At 41.7% G+C, this 23,003-nt stretch overlaps 1 protein-coding gene across 1 annotated transcript; it reads left to right on the plus strand.

Moving 5' to 3' along the window:
* Positions 1-1,549: 1,549 nt before the first annotated feature.
* slc6a5 (solute carrier family 6 member 5) lies at positions 1,550-21,402 on the plus strand. The gene is made up of 16 exons (XM_030721517.1): positions 1,550-1,624; positions 2,587-3,060; positions 4,878-5,028; positions 5,570-5,701; positions 5,853-6,026; positions 7,509-7,659; positions 8,068-8,200; positions 9,525-9,659; positions 9,771-9,874; positions 10,454-10,578; positions 10,839-10,951; positions 14,710-14,841; positions 15,216-15,315; positions 17,048-17,148; positions 18,114-18,281; positions 20,753-21,402. Exons 1-16 carry the CDS (start codon positions 1,622-1,624, stop codon positions 20,906-20,908), a joined length of 2,352 nt encoding a protein of 783 aa, XP_030577377.1. The 5' UTR covers positions 1,550-1,621; the 3' UTR covers positions 20,909-21,402.
* The last annotated feature ends 1,601 nt before the right edge of the window (positions 21,403-23,003 follow it).

Genomic DNA, 23,003 nt, shown 5'->3' on the forward strand with positions numbered 1-23,003 from the left:
GATGTGTTCACAAGCGCTTTGAGTGCTCAGTGCGGAAAAGCGCGATGTGAGTACCAGTTAATAAATACTGGTTCAAAATATAGCAATATTAGTTTTTACATTACATTATTATTATTATTATTATTATTATTATTATTATTATTATTATTATTATTATTAAAGCCCCATGTGGTTTTATTCATGCTCTTCAATACTACCTGGTTAAACAGTGTGCTTGATTGGCAGCGACGCACTAATTATTTTTCCGTTCAGCTGAGATTGACCTGACCTATTGCGCTCTAGTAAGCAAACTTATTTCCACTTTGCTAGAAAGTGTCAAGATGATCAAGTTTGGCTTGTTTGAAATCAGTTTCCTTCCCGTCCCGTGGCCTTTGTGTTCGTTCAGGCCATTTATATCTGCGTGCGTGTGTCGGTTTTGTGTTCACTATATGTTTTACTGAATGAAAGCCTAAAGACCCAGCCCATAACTAAAACGCTATCCTTGATTCATCAAGACTCCTATGTGATTTTAGGTTTGTGATAAAAACACAGCTCACCGGACGCTTTCACGGGGAGATTTGGAGAATACGCAATGCAGTGTTTTAGAATGTACAGTGTGGCACAACCCCCCCCCTATTCTCCCACCCCCCTTTGCTGTCACTGCTTCCAGTGCAGACTCCAGTGGTTGGCTCCAGTTCCTCTTAAAACACGTGACTTTAATTTAAAAAAAAAAAGCCATCTTCTTGCGTAAGACTTTAACAAATGAGTAGCTTTATAAAGACCTCGCCCACTTTTTTTTTTCTTTATTTGATCAATCCTCCTATTGGTGACGCACGAAGGAACGTATAGAGCCTGGAGCTCTGTGCGTAAAACCCGCCAAGCGGAAAAACTATTTATAGTTCAGGCCATTTTTAGCACATAGTGTGTTTTACCCATACAACCTTTGAAAAACTGAAAATGTGTGTGTGCATAATTGTTGGGTGTAAATATATGAGAATAATCATAAAGAATTATCTTTGATTTATAGCTTAACGCACACAGTCTAGTTTCCGTATTTTGCAGGCATAAAGATTTTTTTCTGTAAAAACAAGTACTTTATGTTGCTGCTGCAATTGTAACTGCTGACCTATCCTCGCTCACTATAACGCAAACACTGTTTAGGCCCCGGTGCACTCTAATCCATTACATTTTCCCCAATAATCGCCCAAACGTGGAAATCTTTATCACAAACGAGCCATGTGAGATCAAGTAGGATGCTCCCGTGTATGTGTGTAAACATCCCACACTTCCTTAGGGACAAGTGTATTAATCAGCTTTGGAAGGGTCTGTCCGGCGCTCACGCATGCAACGTGCGTAACCAGACAATTCACGCACGCACACACGCGCCCCCGTCGTCTTGCTCTCCTGTTGTCCCTTTAAAAATCCGAATCCAAGGCCAATGATTTATCAAACTCCTATTATCAAGAAAATGTCACAGGAAGGGCACCTTGCTCTGCACTGACGCAAACCCCGCTCTTTCCCACGGAGCTATAGAAAAGCTTTGCACTTGGTACTTTGCGGAGCTACAACCAGTCCGCTTCCAGTCGTCTCCTCATCTTTTGTTTTACAGCTGTTTCCAGCCTGCTGGCAGAGTTCTTCCAAAATGGTAAGTGTTTCACACTCATTTCTTTAGTTATTTTCTTACAGTTTCATCTATTCTGTGAACGTATTCCCTTCTGTTTTTATGCTAACCTGACACTTTTTTTTTTTTTGCCACTGTTAAGCGCTTTCAGGAACTTGAGCTGTCCGTGGTGCTGAAATACAGCAGCGTCTTCACACTGAAAAACTTTAACCGCTTTTTCTTTCAATCGCTTTTTCGTCTTCTGGGCCACCCAATCTTGGAGTTTTTAGAGGGTTAAATGGGGAGAAAGTTGAAATTAGGTTAATCATGTTTAATTTTTTATATTTTTTATTTACTCGTTTTCTACCGACTTAAACAGAAGCCAGGTGGTTCCCCACTAAGAACACAACTAAGAATTAAGCTGCCGATATATTTTAGAATCTGGGGGCTTTTCCGGTTGCTTTCCCTCCCCCTCCTCAGAGTTAAATTTCAAAGAGTCATTTGTAATTCCGCGCCCGGGGTCCGCTCACCGCTGTAACGCCGGTGATCTTGCATGCCTGCGGGGAGAGCGAAGCCACCGAGAGACCCGCAGCAGCTTGTCTATTGCCCATAAAAATCAGTGGATGTGTGTGGTGAATGACATGAGGGGGGAAATGGGGCGTAAAATTAAAGAATCTTGCAGAAAGCGAGAACTGGAGAAGCAAAGCAACCCCCTCCCTTCAACACACAAGCACTTTCTACACACACACACACACACACACACACACACACACACACACACACACACACACACACACACACACACACACACACACACACACACACACGGTAGACAGTGAGCTGAAACTATGGAGCGACCAGAGCCACAACATACTGCAGAAAAAGGAAACTGAGAACTGAGCATTTTTAGTCCCAGCACAGAGATGGCCTACAAATGCCTACTACTTTCATGGTTTCTGCCGTTCTGTTGCCTTTTATCTCGCTGATCTGTCACTCCCATATTCCAGGATTTGTCTGACCAGAGAGACATGGCCAAACAACTGGCCAGCGCTCCCACTGGCTACATCCCGGCGCAGCAGCCCGACGGAGCTGCGGGACTTACAGCAAGCAAACCGGATAACACGGCTGCGTGCCCGCCGCCCGCCCCTCACCATCACCCGGCGCCTCAGCCGCCGCCTCCTTGTAACGAGCGCAACACTTTTTGTCCCACGGAAAATAAACCGGGGGAACCGGACAGCAATAAAGAATATGGGACGTTTAAAAACACCCCGCCGGCTGTCCCTGGATCCGTTGCCGTTAATTCGGCCTTAAGGAAGGATTCCGTCGGTTCGGCCCGTGGGGGGTCCGCCCAGTATGGCGACCCGCTCCGGGCCACCACTGAGCAGAACAACACCGCAGGCAACTGGACGTCTATGAGCCAGACCACCATCATACTGGGAACAGATGGGCACACGTCTGTTCAGCCTGGAGCCTTGGCGGGGGTAAGTCAGCTAAATGAACCGTTACCTTAACGGAGGGCTGCTGGTCTGGAGGCAGGTGTGGATGTTTCCGCTTGTAAGAGAGAGCTGACTGGATTAACCTGCTGCCTCCAAACAGGGGAAGTGCAAACCCCTGGGAGTGCCACGCAGACCCTTATTATGTGTCTGCTGTGAATCAGAATCTCTGGAACTCTAACGTCCCTTAAAATGTGGTGTCACAGGCAGTGATTTGTGATTTTATCTTTGCGCCGGTGCGTTAAGGTGGTCGTTTGTAGCCCGACAACTTCGGAGCTGAATCAGAGGATGCTTTAAAACTGGATCTTAAAAGGGAGCGATTATTATGAGGACACAGAGCGATGGTTCGTTGTCGGGATGTTTGAATAGTATTGTTTGATATGCCATAATTCATTATTTTCTTTCGTGCATTGGTTTGGGATAGCCTATACTGGGGTGAGAATATTTCATTTAGCACATGCATAGATTGACGAAATAAAGTGCATGTAAGTGTGCAGGACACCTACAAGTGTATGAGACTATGCTGAACCTCTAAAGGTGGGAATCTTGCATGTAGTTCAGTGGGTGGACCCCGAGCTATTTGCTGTTCCTACTTTGCGCAGCGTCTGTCTCGATCCTCTGCACCAGTCTGATGTCTGATCAAAACTTTGAAAACCGCTTATGTCAGCTAAATATCAGGGAAACGGAACGCAGACAGCGAGCTGTTTATTAATCAGTGGGATTAATAATAAGACATGCAGTCCCTCCTTTATTTACCCCTTTTAGACACAAACCTATGGCTATTTCGGGTGATTTTTTTTTAACTTGATTTTAACTTAGTGGTGATAACATGGTTAATGAAAAAGAGAACTGAATCATACTCTCGCGGTATTCTCGGTGTTCCCCGCCTGCTCCCAGCAGACACACTTGGTATGGCCCAGAAGCCCAGGTGTTATCCGGCTGATAGACAGCGCTGTATTACATGAGACTGCGGATTGTTTCCAATCCCCACGAGGGTACCCCCACCCCCCCACCCCTCTCACACGCTTACGCGTGCAGACGCATATACACAGACACATTCTCATGCACTGCGGTGATTATCAATCTGAATATCCACAGAGTCTATTTTCTGAATCTGCTCAGTGAGGTCCTGCTGTGCAGTAGTAATTACGCATTGTTATTTTATTTTATTTATTTATTTAGTTCTCATGTTATGAATGGGTCTTTAAGGAATGTTTCTGCAGAGAATCTGAAATTTTATGAAAATGTGAAGCGGTCTGGTGATAGTAACGGGCCTAGACGAAGAGTTTTGTGTACAAGCTTGGAAAGCTGCTAAGGAATTCTGATTGTCATGCGTAAAACTGAACAAAATGAAAATGAGATATAACCCCCATAGTGAACAAAATGTAATTGGCCCTAAAACCTATTTCGGATTGGATTCGTCTACATTTTAAAATAAAAATGTCTCAGATTTTCTTTATGTCGGTGGAATGTATGTATGTATGTATGTATGTGAATGTATGTGATCAGTAAGCCTGTAACAATAATGTCTGCAGTGGGCAACCCTCCCAAAAACAGTGAGTTACCTTTTTATTTGTGTGGTTATTTTTAAAAACGTGTGAATACATTTTTGTTGATGGTGATGATTGAATCCGATGTATTTCATGTCCAGTCTGAGTTCTTCTAGTGTTCTTCTTGTAGTTTTGACACTTAGATTAAAAAACAAAACAAAACAAAACAAAAAACATGTATACATATATTTTAGAGACTCTCTCAGTGTTTTTTGGTTGTTTGTTTTTTGTTATTATTATTATTTTTTTTCTCAGGGTAACGACGATGATGACGAAGGGGGGGATGAGAATAAGGCCAGAGGAAACTGGTCCAATAAACTGGATTTTATTCTGTCCATGGTTGGCTATGCGGTGGGACTGGGAAACGTGTGGAGGTTTCCTTATCTTGCCTTCCAAAACGGGGGAGGTAAGAGTTTTTGATCCGTGTGTGTCTTTTTCCCAGCACCGAAAAAAACATAAAAACAAAACAAAAACGGTTAATCAAATTTCAGTCTGGGGCTGAATTTAACCCATTTCATTCCAATATCTTACTGGGCCTTTGAACAGGCGAAGACTAGTATTCTAAAAATTACTAAAGAAATTGTTTATAGTATTGGAATTTCCTTCGGTAATTGTTTTTGATTAAATAGTGCGCACAATAATGTGTTTACACTAAGCAAGATGTGAAACTGTCATTTATTACAATTATTATATTTACTCGTATTTTTGCCTTTGTTATGGCGTACTGCATGCTCTTTTTTTTTAATCAAATATTCACTTTAACCATTGTAGAAGTCATTTAAAAGCTGCCTAATTTATTTTCCATGTACTGTATATTGTTTAGAGGCAGCTAAGTATGCACCACACGCTTGATCATTTTCATTTTATTCGATAGTTGTATTATTAGTTTCAGACTTTTGTGCTTCTGAAACTCCGGTCTGCAGCCTGCTGTTTAATCCCCCCTGCAGGAGCTTTTTTGATCCCCTACCTGACTATGCTGGGCATCGCTGGGATCCCAATCTTTTTGCTGGAGGTTTCCCTCGGCCAGTTTGCCAGCCAGGGGCCTGTGTCAGTGTGGAAATGCATCCCAGCTCTGCAAGGTAAACTGGCCCATCTCATCAGCTTCAAGAAATAAAAATAAAATAAAATAAAAATAATTACATAAATTAATAAATTTAAAAATATATAATCACGAGTTCTCCACTTTCCTTAAGAGTAATTTATCTATTTCGTCTCATTTATTTATTTTAGGTTGCGGGATTGCCATGTTGATAATATCTGTCTTGATAGCCATATACTATAATATTATAATGTGCTGGACACTGTACTACCTGTTCGCTTCGTTGAAGGGCTCACTGCCATGGGCTAACTGTAGGAATGAGTGGAACACGGTGGAATGTAAGGACAAAGACATGCTGCTGTTAGGTAAGGCACACACCTTCACACACGCACACGCATACACGCACACACACACGCGCGCGCGCGAAAATGCACCCCACTCTCTACAATACGCAATGCGTCATACCTCCCTCAGCGAAGGTGTCCTGCAGTATAATGAATCCTGACCTGTGATCTCTGCGGTGTTTTACTCTCAAAAACACTTTAAATGAAGAGCACCCAGTTTTTCTATGTGATCCAGTTAGAATGTTACAGGCCAGTAAAGTCGGGGAGCTGGGAGGGCCCCGGCGGGACAGAATCCCCTCAGATCCAAGCGATTGAAATTCTCGAAATACATTCGATTCTTCTTTTGTGTGATCACGTCAGGTTAAAGCACTGTTTTATATTTTAAAGCTGCGGCACAGAGCAGAAGCAGCCTGCAGTGCTCTGAATTAAACTGTGGATAAAATCACGTTCTGGATGAGAGAAAACATGAAGGCAGGGAATCGGATGCGTTTGGCGTCGATCTGCATCGAATAAAAGTCGAAATCGGCTTCACTTTGTGTAAAATTTGCCTTTAGCGATTCTGTAAATTCAGCACAAAAACTGCTTGCTTGACAAATTTACTGTACAGACTGAGCTGCTGCAGTGCTGCAGTGAGCCCGAGACTGAACCCTGCTGGATGAAAATTGAACCGCAGGCCTTTTCCAACGCCGTGGTCCCTCTGCCCCTCTCGCTGTCTTTTGATAGAGGACGCAAACAAATGTCATGTGAACTATGTATCCTAACATATTTTAGTATGTTTACCTGTATGTGTCGGAGTGTGGGTGAACAATGCAGTGCACGCGCTTTGTAAAAAATGATGTTAAATGCATTCTGTAATGTTTCGGTTTTATGTCAGAAAGATGATTCTATACTGAATATTTATAAACAATTATATTACACTAAAATCTTCTTTTTAAAACTATATTTTGGTCTATTGACATAAATGATTCATGTGCAGGTGTCCACCTCGTTTAGTTACAGAAAATCTGCCTTTCTGTGTCACCGAGTACTCTCAGTTGTGTAAAATTTAGATACACACAGAATAGGATTTTTTTTTCAAATTGCAAAGTGGAAAACGAGATTATTCAGAAAAAAAACATTCTGAATAATCTAGACCCAGTTAATATAAGCCTGAAATGCCTGAAAATTGAGTCATATAAAAAGGTAAAACCTGTTTTTGTCTGCTTTTTTATTTTATTTTATTTTTTGCATGAAAAGCATTTATTAATCATATCCAGCAGTGCAGTATTTTAAAAATAATACAAATCAAATTCTAACACAAGTGGAACCAGTTTCCATCGAGGCTCCACACTGTAGCCACCCGGTCTTTTCCTGTTGCACCAACCTCCTTTTTTAAATCCTCTGTGTGAACCACATCCATCTGTTCACTCCAATTCAGTGTGTAAACGGACAGTAAGCTGTGTCCCACAGCAGCCCTCTGCCAATCTCTCCACGCTGATGTGTGTTGATTTCTGATTGGAACAGACTCATGCATCCTGCGGGACAGAAACATCACGTCCATCAAGAATTCCACTTTCTGTCTGTCCGCAAACGCTGTGGGAAACCTGACAAAGCTGCTAAACATGAGTATGGATGGCAACAAGACATATGTCAGCCCCAGCGAGGAATACTTTAAGTGAGTGAATCTTCTGGCTGAGGAGAACGGCAGTTTTCAATGTATACTTCCTGAAATAAAAAAACAAAAACAAAAACAGATCTGTAAATTATTAGTCACAAGTTTATTTCTTTTAATTGCTGGATGAGGAATAGCTTCGGATTATTATTTTTTTGTTTTTACCTGTCCCATTCAGTCCTATTTTTGTTTGCTTCTCGAAATAGTTTCAGTATAATATCTTCAAACACAGGTTATCCTCTGCAAATGAATCACGGAAGGTCAAACTACATCATGCATAATTAATGATGATTTTAATTAACTATATGTTGAAAACTTGGAGAGCAGTGACATGTACAGGACTCTGTTATGTTCTGGTTTTATTGAAATTTGTTTTCAGACTTACTTTTTCTGTTTGAATCACGCCTGCAGATACAATGTGCTGCACATTTCCAAAGGGATTGAATATCCAGGAGACATCCGCTGGCCTCTTGCAGGCTGTCTCTTCCTGGCCTGGCTCATTGTCTACGCCTCTTTAGCCAAAGGAATCAAGTCATCAGGCAAGGTAACAAATTAAAAAGAAACTAAAGCCGGTCTCCTGATGTCTCTTTCCGCATGATGTTAGCCGCTCAGAAGGCATGCTGCTTTTGGTTTTCCTTTAACAGATTGCGTTCCCTTTACTGATAAAGCGCCATCTAGTGGTGAACTATATGACATACAAAGAAGTAAACATTTCTTGTCCCTGTGCAATGGAAAACTGTTGAAATGGAGTTAATCTCTATGACAGTTATCCAGATCCAAATATCCACAGTCTAGATCAGCTTAAATAAGCTTCTGTCTAAAACATCTGCATGGAAAAAGTCACACAGTCCCATAACAGTTCTCTTAAACTCAGCATTTGAGTTTTTGCTATTAAACATTACTTAAATGTTACTTAAAACAGCTGAAACCTATTTTGTTACGTCACAGACAGCAAAAGACGGACAAAATCTAAAATGCACCACAGTTAAAATGCTGTTTAAGCCCACTGATATGAGCAATAGAATCATCACTCTGTAATGTGTAAGCTGCGTTAAAAAATGAGTGGGCGAGGTTCACAGTAACAGACCAAAGCCAGACTTTGCTGTGGTGGATATGTAGGATGTGCTGATAGACACACTACTGCGCGGAACCTTAATGGACCCACGTATTGGGATTGTTATATTGTGGTGCCCTCTGCTGGACATAGAGATGAGACGCAGCAGACATAAAGCTGTCACTGTGGAGTGGAGTCTCAGGCCTGCGTCATTATCCGTCCCAAGGATGCGGTTTTTCTTTAATAATTGCAAATTTGGGATTTTCCTAGCATACAAATCCCAGTTTGCACCACAAGCTCTCAAAAACGATCCTAGGGTAATATTGCACATATTATGTAATAGTGCTTTTGTGCAGAGAAACAGCCGACCTTTTCATTTTAAATGGCAAAGAAGCGCTAAATGTTTAACCCTTTATTTATAGTGAACTTCAAAAGTACCGCCGTTCGCGGACTTCCGGCAACAATTACCGTAATAGCCCTGTGTTGAGTGTTAAGCGCAATTTCTCAGCTTCCAGAAACCGTTTGAATTTTTCCAATAGGACCAATGGTCGCGTAATTACGGTAATTCAAAGTGCAGACGTCCCAGCGGTGAAATGCTCGGCGTTAACCAGCTGTTCGCGCCAAGTAAGGGCAGGTAACAGGTGTATCGGCGGCGATCGCCCGCTGTTAAACGGTTAAAAGGCCACACATAAAGGTAGTGACATAAATGGCCTTTAAAACATCTTTAAAAGTTACTTGACTTTTAGCGTTTTCTCTTTTTGCACGTGTGCTGATCTCGCTTATTTCCCCGGTATCTTGTCATGTATCTTTTTAGGTGGTTTATTTCACAGCCACGTTTCCCTACGTGGTGCTCATCATCCTCTTGATCAGAGGAGTGACCCTCCCCGGTGCCGCTGATGGCATTCTCTACTTTATCACACCAAAATGGGAGAAACTAAACGATGCAAAGGTAACCAACATTTACTCATCGAATTCTACAAATATTAATACAAGGCCAGAAAAAAAAAAAGAAGCTTTCCAGCTCTTCCTCTTTTCCTGCAGCTGCTCTTGTCTCCCTCAGGTGTGGAAAGACGCAGCCACTCAGATCTTCTTCTCCCTGTCGGCCGCCTGGGGAGGCCTCATCACTCTCTCTTCTTACAATAAGTTCCACAATAACTGCTACAGGTAAACACACAAAAGGTAAACTATGCTTCTGGCAGACAAATACCAACTGTCCCCACAGATGCATGACCCTATGAATGTCTGATAGAAATGTCAGTAATAAATGTGACGTTTGCAGCAAGATTTTCAGAGTTTCTTTCATTTTCTCTCACTTTTTTCTCCCTATGTGTGTTTGTTTTTCTTTACTTAATACAGTCACAATACCTGCACACATGAAATGAATATACACACAGCTCATTACTATTAATGAAAGCTTAATATGAGTATTACTGCTCACCACCCTGTACACAGGACAGTGATGCTCTACCACTGCAGTGATGCAGTTTTTATGTTCTAGTAATCATTTCAGTTCAAATGAAATTAGGCAGTGCTTCAAAATAACCGCCCAAATAAGTGCAGAGAGTTGCTGCAAGACTGCTTCCACGTGCTGCGACCTGGTTCTAGAAGGACTTTGACAGCCTTGTACCTTTTTCATTGTTATATTTATATGTTTCAAATATTTAAACACTCTTGAAGTCATAAACATACATATTTGCTCACTCAGCTTGTCTCCTCTCTCTTTCATTGTCCTTTTCGTTGCAGGGACACTATTATAGTGACATGTACAAACAGTGCCACCAGTATATTTGCTGGATTTGTCATCTTCTCTGTCATTGGTTTCATGGCACATGAGTTGAAGGTGCCAATAGAGAGGGTGGCTGATGAAGGTAAGATCCCTAAACCAGCAGACAGAAACATCAGGCCAGCAGTGCTCACTGAGACAAACCATTAACAACTTCTAGATTAGTTTTTATCTGCACTGGAGACAGTGTGTGTGTGTGTGTGTGTGTGTGTGTGTGTGTGTGTGTGTGTGTGTGTGTGTGTGTGTGTGTGTGTGTGTGTGTGTGTGTGTGTGTGTGTGTGCATTCCCATTTATATACTATGCATGCAGTATATATTTATATATTTGTCTCTGTATGTGTGTTAGGTCCAGGTATAGCTTTTGTGGTGTATCCAGAGGCTCTGACCAGACTTCCCTTGTCTCCTTTCTGGGCAATCATCTTCTTCCTCATGCTCTTGACTCTCGGCCTGGATACTATGGTAACCATGATGTTCTTTTAGTTCCACGTTTAAATATAAAATTTGACATTTGGAAATTATTGTTGAAAACTTCAGCATCCTTTCAGTTTGTGACTGGCCTAAAGGCCATGAAAACTTAAAGAACCTGAAACAACAGCTTCGGTCTTTGATCTGGGCTGAAATCACAAACTCTCCACCCGCTGTGGACACACACAAACATAACAATGAATGTCAGTCTTTTTACCTGAAGACATGTAAACAATGTTCCTGATATATATATATATATATTTTTAGCCAGCTGGTGGCAGAAGAACTCCACCTCACTCTGTGAAACCCAGAGCAGCAGCACCATCTCACCAGAGTGGAGTTCCACTACAGCGTTACCTCTGCTCACCTGTCCCTGAGAGAAATCTCTCCCCTCTCCTCCTTTCTTCTTTTGCACATCTTTGATTGTTTTCCTCGCCTCCTCTCCTCACATCTTAATACTTCCCACCTGAGATGGAGGCAAGAGAGAGAAATGAGGAGCGAGGGGTTGAGGCAACAAGCATTTAACAAAATGTGACACCCTTTCCTCTGAGCTGCGATTTTAAATCAATTGAATATGATACAGGCCACAGTTGCATCATTTCTCTTTTTGCTTTGATGCAGCCTGCAGCTGTAGTTTATGACCTCTGCCAAATGAGCACACCTGTGTGCGATACCTTATATCTTTACTTTTCTATAAAGTCACAGCATGGCACAATGTCACAAACATATAAAAAATTAATTTTTTTCTTTTTAAAAAAAAAAATCACATGTACAAACAAGAAGCGCGCACTCTGTTTCTCTTTTCTGTATTTCTCTAATAAATATTCCCTCTGTATTCATAAGTTAATATGAAAACAGAGGGAATATTTATCAGTCAGGCTCCTGCCATTGTTTGTATATTCCAGATGTGTGCCACTTTTTCTTTACACAAAAATAGAGAAAAGCCCTCTGGCTCTGTTTCGCTTTCTCCTAAAACAGCTCTCTTTTATTGTTGAAATCAAGGAGAATGAGAGGATGGCATAAAGAGAAAACAAAGTGCTAATAATGGCTTAAAAGCTCCGGGGAGCTGCATAGTTGGGGATAATTATAGACATTTGATGCAATAATTAATCTAAAAAATATTATTAAGAAGAGCTGTGAGGGTAGGTTGTTTTGCTCAAGGGTTCATGATGAGTGTAGACCTTGATGTCAGTGTTCATTGTTAATATCTAATATATTTGGATGTTGTGGGACGTTGCTTTGTGAGGAAAACAAACTACTTGTGTTGCAGCAGTTATTTAGTTCCACTCTGTCTTCCTGTTGCTGAAGATCTCAGAAGTTTGGAACAGTCACAGACACGAGTCTCTTGACTTTTGTTTGCTCCAAAGTAAACACTCAACTTTGGTAGTGCCATCAAGCAATGTAGAAACGCTGCACACTACACACATTGACCCAATTAACATAATTACCCATGCATGCCACCTGCTGCGGCTGATTTTATCTGAAGTGCTGGAGCTCTCCAGGTACTCGAGCAGAGGGGAGTCTGTATGATTGGAGTGAGTGAAACTAGGTTGACTTTAAAGAGTGAAATCGGAACGCGAACATAACAATCAAAAGCAATATGGGAAGACGCTGCTGATAGATTATTATTAAATACGCTTTGTTAGTTACGCCTTGCTGCTACTCGATTTGACTCCTTTTTACCTTCAGAACTGCTTTAATTTTACACGGCATACATTCAACAAGTTGCTGGAAACATTCCTCAGAGATTTTGGTCCGTATTGACACGGTAGCATCACGTTGCTGCAGATTTGTCGGCTGCACATCCGTGACAGCTAAATGGTGCTCTGTTGGATTGAGGTCTGCCGACTGTGGAGGCCCTTTGAGTACAGTGAACTCATCATGGTATGTTCAAGAAGCCAGTTTGAGATTATTGTGAGGTTTCTGACACGTTATCCTGCTGGAAGCAGTCATCAGAAGATGGGTGCACTGTGGTCAGGGGTCAGGGATGGACATGGTCAGCAACAACACTCAGGTAGGCTGTGGTGTTTAAATGATACTCGGTTGGTACTAAGAGGCCCAAAGTGTGCCAAGAAAAAAATCTCAAACATCATTACACCACCACTAGCAGCCTGAACTGCTGATACAAGGCAGGATAGATGATTCCATCCACGATTTCCTGTTATTTCTGCTAAGAGACGGTTGTGTTTGAAAATCCCAGTAGATCAGCAGTTTCTGAAACACTCAGACCATCACCTTTCTTCCTCATTCTGATGCTCAGTTTGAACTTCAGCGGGCTGTATTGAACATGTCTACATGCCTAAATGCGCTGCCACGTGATTGGCTGATTAGACATTAACAAGCAGTTGAACAGGTGTACCTAACAAAGTGGCCTGTGAGTGTACATTTGAAAATAGAATTACAAAAAAAAAAACTATAAGATTTAAATGTCGGCTTTTTTTTAGTTATGTTCTGTCTATGCCATCTCACCTCCCCTCCAATTATTTGTCTATTGCAACATTTACAGTTTGTATTTGGAAATTGTTTGAATTCATGAATTTATCATTCTGTTCAAACATTAAGTCCAGTAGCACATTCTTAAGTCTGAAAGTCTAAAAAAAAAAAAGTATACTGACAAACCTCAAAATGAATGATTAAAATGTTACTATATGTCATCGCTATGGTTTCTGTAATAACTTTATAAGCATGCTTATTTTAGCAGCCCTAAAATAACCCAAAGGTTGGTAAATGCAGCTCTAACTGTGATTCATTTTCATTATAACCCACTGGCCACAACACTGCATCATATCAGTTCCTGCGCTGAGTTATTCCTGATGTAACTTCAGCGAACAAACACTTTTCCGTCTTCGGGATGTCTTCAAAGTCCAGAGCAGCTCCTGCCATGATCCTGGGTAAACAATTCCAGATAAAACGCAAACTCCTTCAAGTGCATTGTGATGCTCCTGAGCCGAGCAGAGGAACAGAGGGCACAGCGGTGCATTAAGACACGAGTAAACAGTAACAGTAAATGATGATGTTACTTTGCCTTGGCAGCAGCAGCGCAGAGGAGAGGGCTTGTGGTTTTGTCGTGGAACACAGCTCAGCAGTAATAGGCTTGGGATGTTGACGGGAAATTAGTTTTGGGAGCTCAGGAGGAAGGGAAGAAGTGGAGAAGTGACAGATAGCTTGGTGCCAGTGCATTTCTACAATATACTTATGCATACGCACACACTATACCAACCTCTCTCAATTTTCCTGTTTACGTATTCATCCGCCGCTGTCCTCTGGGTTCTGAGTCCCTTTTACCATCGTGTTACATTTGCTATTCTCCAGACAGACTCATCCTATCAAGTCTTCCCATTGTAAACTAAATCCTTCATACTTATTTGTTTTCAGAACTTCTTCTGCTCAGGGTTAGAATAATGTTCTTTATTTGTTTATGAAATAAATGAAATTATGGGTTTATTGGATGAACCGAAGACAAATGCCTCGCAACACTGGATAGTAAAGTTATGACAGCAGCAGCCGCTCTGATTCAAATGAGGGGAACTTGCTGACTTGAGGCTTTTGAGTTGAAATGCTGCTATGCCCTGGCCTGGTTGGACAGTTTTTAGTTATTCTGTAGTGGAGCCAGACAGGATTGCTATGAGCCGCTGCCTATAAGTATTAAACAGTTTGCTATTTAATAGAAGACATTAAAAATGTAGTTTGAGATTGTTTTCAGTAAAGTGTGTTTATTAAAAACATTTTCTCCCATCTTATCTCAACCCCAGTTTGCCACCATTGAGACCATTGTCACCTCGGTGTCAGACGAGTACCCCAAATACCTGAGGAAACACAAACCCATCTTCACCCTGGTCTGCTGTATCTCTTTCTTCATCCTGGGATTTCCTATGATCACAGAGGTATGGAGCAGCTGTGCTGTATGTGCGCAGCTGATGCGGCAGCACTTTGGTACTTGAGCATTCTCCTTGCGCCCCCTGACTCTGTCTTTGAATACAATGACAAGTTTTCTGCATGTCAAGCAAAGTTGCGGCCTTCAGACGACAGGCTCAATGATTGGAACAGTAAGCTGAGTCTTATTAAAATTCCCCCAAGACAGGCTCAGAGGGCAAAATCCAACCTAAAGTAAGATTGTCATTTCTTGTTATTCAGTAGGAGCTGGTGTGGAAGTTGTGACTGTGGACAAGCCCAAGTGGAGGGAAGTCACTGTAGGATGAAGCCTGAATAGAGTTTGTAATATTTTCTGTGTGTGTGTGTGTGTGTGTGTTTCTTACAGAGTGGGATGTACATGCTCCAGCTGGTGGACACATTTGCAGCCTCCTATTCTTTGGTCATCATTGCTATCTTTGAGCTGGTGGGGATTTCGTACCTCTATGGTAAGCACATGAGCTGTCATGACCTTTGACCAACAACAGTGGAAGTCCGAAGGTCTGCTAGTGTCCATGAGATGATGTAATGTTAATTAGAACCCACAAGATGAAAATAAGGAGAACATGGAAGTCTGCAGAGACAAGATTATCAAGGGCTGTTATGTTAGTGCTTTTTGAAATGTACTCTACAAACTAAATGGCAGTCTACCAGAGAAAAGCTCACTGTTTGACCATTCTAGGTTCATCATGTGAAATCACAGCTGTAAACAGTAATCTGCAAATTCGTCTCTTTGCACAGACTGCATATAAAAAGACGAAGTGCCTTAAATCTGCATTCTCTTTAATGGCCAGCAGGGGGCGAGTTCTCTGGATGCAAACAGTCCTGTTACACAGACGTCTATGGATAAAATAATAAACTTCTCACTTGATCTCATAAACACTTTACTGATGATTTCATGGTCTTTTGGGCAAGCCAAGTTGCTAATGTATGAGTCCCTCAGTTTTTCAGTCAGAACAATGGGTGACATCCCCGATACCAATGCCCAGCTTTTACCATCTATATGTGTTACATACAAAAGCCAGCATTGGCTTGACTGTGGCACTAGAGCAAAGACTACCGGATATCAGTAATAGTTATAGCAAATATATCATTTGTTTTGATGCTGATACTGCTGTGATCCAAAATCTTGGTCAGTCAGAGAATTTGGTTCTAAATGAGGACAAGAAAGCTCAGGAGACTGCTGTGATTGATAGGATTTGTACTCAGGGAACTGTGGATATTCAGACCAAATTAGTCCCGTTAACTCTGGTGAGCTATATTGACAAGAAGCAAAATGCCACATGAACAGACTAACCTACATCATCTCCATTATTAGTCTGTATTGTTTGCAGAGCAAAGTCTACTGCTGATGTCCCTGAACATCAATACAAGAAAACTTTTCTTTTCTGAAATTGAAGATATCATGTGTGTAATTTCTTTGACTTCATTTCTGCGACATGTTTTCACACACAGCATAATCTTTATTGTGATTACTGAACTGTGCAATCAGTCGAGTGACCCTAAAATATTACTACCAGTGCAGGATTCAGCGACGAGATTTAGTAATGTTTTTGAGGCCTTTCTAATCTGAAATAAAAGATAATCTGTACTTAATTATCTTATTCATGGAATAAACAGGTAAAAACCAAATACCCTCAAGCTGCAGTAGCTCTAATAGAAAAAAGGAGAGTGAACTGAACAGTGTATGAACAAATAATTTTGGCATCTCCACCTGTTTGTGTAAGAAATGACCATCCAAAGCGCCTTCATGCTGGACACCAATTCCCACTTGTTAATCCTGCAGTGACCACTAGGAGTCTCTGTTGTAATGCATAAGTCATTCACACGCAGGCAGAGAGCTCAGGTGTGGATCAGAAAGCTGTTACCAAGAAGCAACGCTCTCCTCCACTTTGTCAGAGCATCAGTGCAGGTGACATATTGAAATGATTGTGTGACTCTGCCACTTCATGTCACTCACAGTTATCCGTCAATAAAGGCAGAGGAATGAAGCCATCTGCTCACTCACTTTTTTCCAGGGACTACAGAAACACATTCACACATACTCATAAGGATGCATTGAATTTACTGATCTTTTTTTTTTTTTTAAAGGAGTTATTATTAAACCCAAGTCACACGCCGTGCCTTCTTTCTGGAAACCTCTCCCATTTCTCTTCTTTTATTCCCCCCTTTCCTTTGCAGGCCTGCAGAGGTTTTGTGAGGACATTGAAATGATGATTGGTTTCCAGCCAAACCGATTCTGGAGACTGTGCTGGGCCTTTGTGACTCCAACCATTCTGACGGTATGTTTGTTTTTGCTCATCTCATTCTCTGACACACACACACACACACACACTCACACACACACACACACACACACACACACACACACACACACACACACACACACACACACACACACACACACACACACACAGCTTCTATTTTCACTGTCTCTTTTCAAGTTCATTGATTTGCAATTGGAAAGGAACTGAGGAGAAATTGCTCCTGTACACTGAAATTGAAAAAATTATTCCCGGCTTCACATTCCTGTCATGTCACCAGTCCTCAAGTTGTGTTTTCAAAACAGAAACTGCCAACTTCCAAATGTGGAACCATTTATTCTGCATTGAACATACATATACTTTTTTTTTTAAAACACAAAGATTTCCAAGGAAACCTGTTTTTGGAAAATCATTTGTCATGTAGCCGTGTAGTAGAAATTCAGTGCAAAGGGATTAGGGGCACGTAAGAGCTGGACACTGGCCAGCATTAATGTTAGTAGTTATACTGGAAACCACTGTATCTCCAAAGCAGGGGTGAAGATGACAAATGGAGCAGCAGTTGAACCGGCTGGTCATCCTGCTGTTCTCAAGAGAGAGATCACATTTCCTCTGGGAGCTCATTGATGCACAGCCTCTGGCTAATCTAGTTGTGTCTGCCTTCTTTTCTCTGTTTGTATCCCTTTAGGTCTTCTTACTCTAATCCTTTCGAGGCAAATTCACTTTTCATACATTTTTCCACTCTGTCCCTTTTTTTTGTGCTCTCTGCATATAATAAAACTGAAAGTCTAATTTCTTGTTGAAATAGAACAACAGATGAAGTTTTAGCCTTATGTCCTGACATCAGTGCAGCCAATCAGCTATACAGTCCATGTCAGTGCCAGAAATCATTGCGCAGTTTAGCAGCGTCAGGTAACATCAGTCGAAAAAAATATGCGATGAAATTTCACCTAACAAATATTTCTTGGATTTCCGGGTGTGTGCAGGGCATCCTGGGGCTCAGTCTGTACCAGTGGAAGGTGATGACATATGAGGACTACACCTACCCCACCTGGTCCATGGTTTTGGGCTGGCTCATGGTCATCTGTTCCGTAATCTGGATCCCCATCATGTTCGTCATTAAGATGCACCTGGCCCCCGGCACCATAATTGAGGTAATAATTGTGATAAAGCTCTCGCGTAATATTTTGTTTTTGTCTGCTCCGCACACACTGTCCTGCATGCACTCTCTGCCTCTCCCACATACACATACAGACACATATGCACTGTCTAGAAAATCAATAGTCTCATCCTTTCGCTCATTAGCAGGGAGAGGAAAGCTGCAGGCTGAGTATTAATTTGAGCATTTTTCTGGGAGTCTTGTGGGTCCCTTTAAAATGCTTTGATTAATGGATGATGATGACGATCGGGCTTTCTGGTCCAACATCTTTGTGCGCTCTGCACCCCTGACAGCAGCCTCAATCACAACCTCTAACGCTACACTTGAATTTCATCATAATTAACGCATAATCATCACGGCGTTTACTCACAGCAGTGTTGTGTGGCACTACTGCTGTTATAGTAAAGTCAGTGAACAAGTGAAGCTTGAAGAGCGTGCGTCTATGGTATGAATTTGAACAATGTAGGTCACATCGCTCTCGAGTTATTGCATTCATAAGATTTTCAGAAAGCAGGACCTCTCACCTTTACCTTTAGGTCAATGTCACTGAGATTCAAACTCGTCTGAGATTTTTAGTAGATGCATCTCTGGTGTGAATTTGAACATCCTAGGTCACAGCATTCTTGAGTTATGGCCACCATTAATGTTTTTTGCAGAACAGACACTGACACCAAGGCTATAGCTTGACTTTTTTTTTTTTTTTTAAAAAACAGCCAAGCTAAAAATGTCCCTTAGCAAATCGCACTTTTGGTAGGCATCAACAAGTTTCTTGCATAATTCTGGTTGGATATTTGATCACTCCTCTTGGCAGAAATGGCAGAGTTCATTTAAATTGGTGGGATTCTGACATCAGTTCAAATAACTGTACATAAGTAGAAGTTATTCTGATGTATCACTACTTTGCCACGGTCTGGAAGAAGACGATGAGAGAAAATTAATTAGGATGTTCAGGAACAACCCAGAAACCACCCAGGCTCAAGCCTGCCTTAAACTGAAAACTGCTGGAACACCAGCGTCGCTGCCCACAGAGAAGAGTTTTACAGCTCCATGGACCGAGAGGGTGCCGACCAATAAAGAGGCCCCTGCTCCAAAATCAACACCTTCAAGCTCGACTACATGGACAAGCCAAATGTCTTCTGGAGAGAAGTTCTATTGCCAGATGAGACAAAGTTTGAACTATCTGGCCACAATGGCAAGAGGTATGCTTGGAGGAGTAAAGGTGAGGCTTTCAGACCTAAGAACAGTATACCATCTGTCAAGCATGGTGGTGCCAGCATCATCCTCTGAGGCTGTTGTGCTATCAGTGGTACTGGTACATTGCACACAGTGGATGGAATAATGAAGGAGGAGAACTACCTCCAAATTCCTCAACTTCCCCTCAAATAAGCAGCTGGATATTTGAAGCTTGGACGCAACTGGGTGTTCCAACAGGACATTGATTCCAAACACACATGAAAGCTGGTTTTGGACTGGATAAAGCAGGCTAACATGAAGCTTCTGGAATGCCCTTCCCAAACCTCCGACCTCAACCCTACTGACAATTTGTGGATTATGCTTAAAAGCCAGGCCCGTACCAGGAAAACAACCAGTTTAAATCATCCATCCATTCTCTTCTGCTTATCCTTTTCAGGGTCGCAGGGGGCTGGAGCCTATCCCAGCTGTCACAGGGCGAGAGGCAGGGTACACCCTGTACAGGTCACCAGCCTGTCACAGGGCTAACACAGAGAGACAGACAACCATTCATGCCTATGGGCAGTTTAGAATCACCAATTAACCGAACCCCAGTAACTGCATGTCTTTGGACTGTGGGAGGAAACCAGAGTACCTGGAGAAAACCCACACAAACACAGGGAGAACATGCAAACTCCACACAGAAACGTCTGGGCCAAGGTGGACTTGAACCCAGGCTTTCTTGCTGTGAGGTGACAGTGCTGACCACCACGCTAGTGTGCTGGCTGCCATTGCTAAAAGAAGTGTGGTCAAATGTCCAGCCAGAATTATGCCAGAAACTTGTTGATGGCTACTGAAAGCGTCTGATCAAGGTGCAACTTGCCAAGCAAAGTTTTACCAAATATTAGTTTATGTATATATTTGACCCTGTGTGGATTCAAGAAAATCCAAAATAAATGCAAACCTGTGCACCCAATTCTTGTTTTTTAAAGTGATGAGTATGTAAATTTCTGACCACAATTGTATATAAAATTTTATTCAACAAAGATGCAAACACACAGATGCACACAAATGAGTTATTTGCTGTATATGCACATTCATTACATTAGTCTCAAATCCTTAATATTGTTAACTTAATCTTCTTGTTTTCTTTTGCTTGTTAAGGATTAATGAATACTTTAAAAATAGTGTTTTAAAAAAAACAAATGGTCTTTAACAAGAGGCCAGCAGTTGTTAACAGGAACAGTTCATGTACTGTGTCCACCTGTATGTTCTCTGTTTCCTCTCCTTGTGCAGCGCCTGAAGTTGGTCTGCTCCCCTCAGCCTGACTGGGGTCCTTTCCTCATGAAGCACCGTGGAGAACGCTACCAGAACATGATTGACCCACTGGGAACCAGCTCCCTGGGCCTCAAGCTGCCCCCCAAGGACTTCCAGCTCGGTTCTTACCAGTAGCAGCCAAGTCGACAGCACCTTCCAAGCCCTGCAGGAGGCGGGTGGGTGGCGGGATTCGTCTCCTTCCCCACTTCTTCTCCCCTCCCCTTCTCTGTCTCTCCTGCTCTGTACTTAACCTTTCTTTGCTTTCTGTCTTCTTTGCATTATTATGGATGTGGCTCCCTTTCCTCTTCCTTTATGTCTTCACCATACCCTCTCTTCTCTCAGGGAGGAGTAGCTGCCCAAGTGGAGTCTACTCTCCCACTGCTGCTTTGTACACTGTTAATGGGCTACCATTGCCTCCCACACATGACTACTGATTACTCCGGAATCCTTCCTAGGGATCTTTATTCCAAGAGAAAAATTGTGTCATAAAATGACACAGCTCAGACTGCACTTGCAATATTAGACTCACCATAGCTGCTCCCTATGGAGTTGTGTGTATTTGTATGTGTGTGTGTGTGTGTATGTGTGTATGTGTATGTGCGTGCCATCCAATTCGTGCATAGAGATAATGAATCATCTCGGTGCAAGCAGACACAGGAAAACAAAAAGAAAATTGAGCGACAGATAAAAAAAACAAACAACAACAAAAAAAAAATGGTTTAATGAGCTCAGTGGGGATCTGTGTTTGGTTCCATCTGTGTACAAAATTCCATCAGCATTACAGAGAATATCAACTGCCTTGGAAGAAAAGAAAAAAACTACAATTTGCTGTGTTATCAAATTTAGTTCCTATCCAGCAGTATACATGTATATTCATACAAGCTAGTACTCTATTGCTTTGTCAAAAAATATTATAAGATCTGCAATTTGTGCCTCCTACATCCCACTAGAGTAGTGAATGCATCCTGATTACCACTTTCAGTAGATACACTTTGGCCTTGGATGACTCTGCCGTATGGGACAAACTTGGGTTTGTTTTTCTTTCCGAACCTGAGGGACCATTTGTGATACCCTCTGTCTTTGTCTATTTATTAAGTTGTATTCCCGTTGTATTGTCCTAGAATTTAAAGTAGCACATTTAAAGTAGCACATTCCTAACGTAGGAGTAGTCTTTCCTTACTTAAGAAGGTGACAACGTGGCCATTTAACGTCCTTAGGTCTCAGAACCTGATAGTTGCTATTTGTGCATATATTTTAGATGTATTTGTGTTGTGAAAGTGTTAAGCCATCTGATGAAACCTTCTTTGCAATGTACATTGCAACAGTAGAGTAACAGTATAAAATGTATATATACACACACAATAATATATATATAAATATATATATCTAGCCTCCAGCATTAATAGAGCTAGCAAGACAGGGACAGAGAGTGTGCGTGCGTGTGTGTGTGTGTGTATTAATGCCTCTCTCGCTCTGTGTTTCTGTCACTAGCTGTGGAACATTTTCTACAAACTTCATTAAAAAAAGGACTTTCTTCGAGTAGTAAGCGTGCGTGTTGTCCCGTCCTCACAAAAGTAGGAGCTGCTGCTATATGTGAGCAGATGAAGATTAGAAAATGGCCGCCTCCTATCATGGAAGTGTACTTTGTCTCTTGTTGTTTGTGGTAGAGCTCTTGAGACCTCTTTGTCATTTCAGACTTATGCCTCTTGCTTCTATGCGTGTCCTCATGAAAACAGGGTCTCAGGTATACTCGATCCCACCAGACTACTCTGGTAGTCATGGGAATAATAGCAGCCAGTGCACAGAAAACAGCAGAGCCACCCCCAGTGCTTAATTAGAATGGAAACGGTGTGGAAGTGTGTTGCAAAAGGTCAGATAATCTCAATGCAGCACCACTTTGATTTTGCTTGTTGTTGCTTCAGTGCACCTTGTGATGATTATAAAAGATGCACAAGTAATTTAACCAGTTTTGACCAACTTTGTGCGCTGCTAAACAAGGGTCATTAGGAGTAAAATTAGTCAAAAAAGTGGAAACTGGAAATTTAATTAGCTGTTAGGACATTTTTGTTGACCATCAGTGCACTGATTGGTTTAATTTTAATAAGCAGAAAATTAAAGGCTCTCATCAGATTTTACTCACACTGTGATCCTGCAGAATCAGCCATAATACTGTAATTTAGCACATATTTCCCTTTAATTCATCCTATTAAGACATCCTCAGCACAAATGA

Source organism: Archocentrus centrarchus, chromosome 3, assembly GCF_007364275.1.
Source record: "Archocentrus centrarchus isolate MPI-CPG fArcCen1 chromosome 3, fArcCen1, whole genome shotgun sequence".
Classification (NCBI taxonomy): domain Eukaryota; kingdom Metazoa; phylum Chordata; class Actinopteri; order Cichliformes; family Cichlidae; genus Archocentrus; species Archocentrus centrarchus.

Bases quoted from the DNA above. Each gene is read 5' to 3' on its own strand.
- slc6a5 (XM_030721517.1), top strand. The intron at 10,952-14,709 runs GTAACCATGATG...TCTCAACCCCAG, and splicing joins CTCTCGGCCTGGATACTATG to TTTGCCACCATTGAGACCAT. The intron at 14,842-15,215 runs GTATGGAGCAGC...TGTTTCTTACAG, and splicing joins GATTTCCTATGATCACAGAG to AGTGGGATGTACATGCTCCA.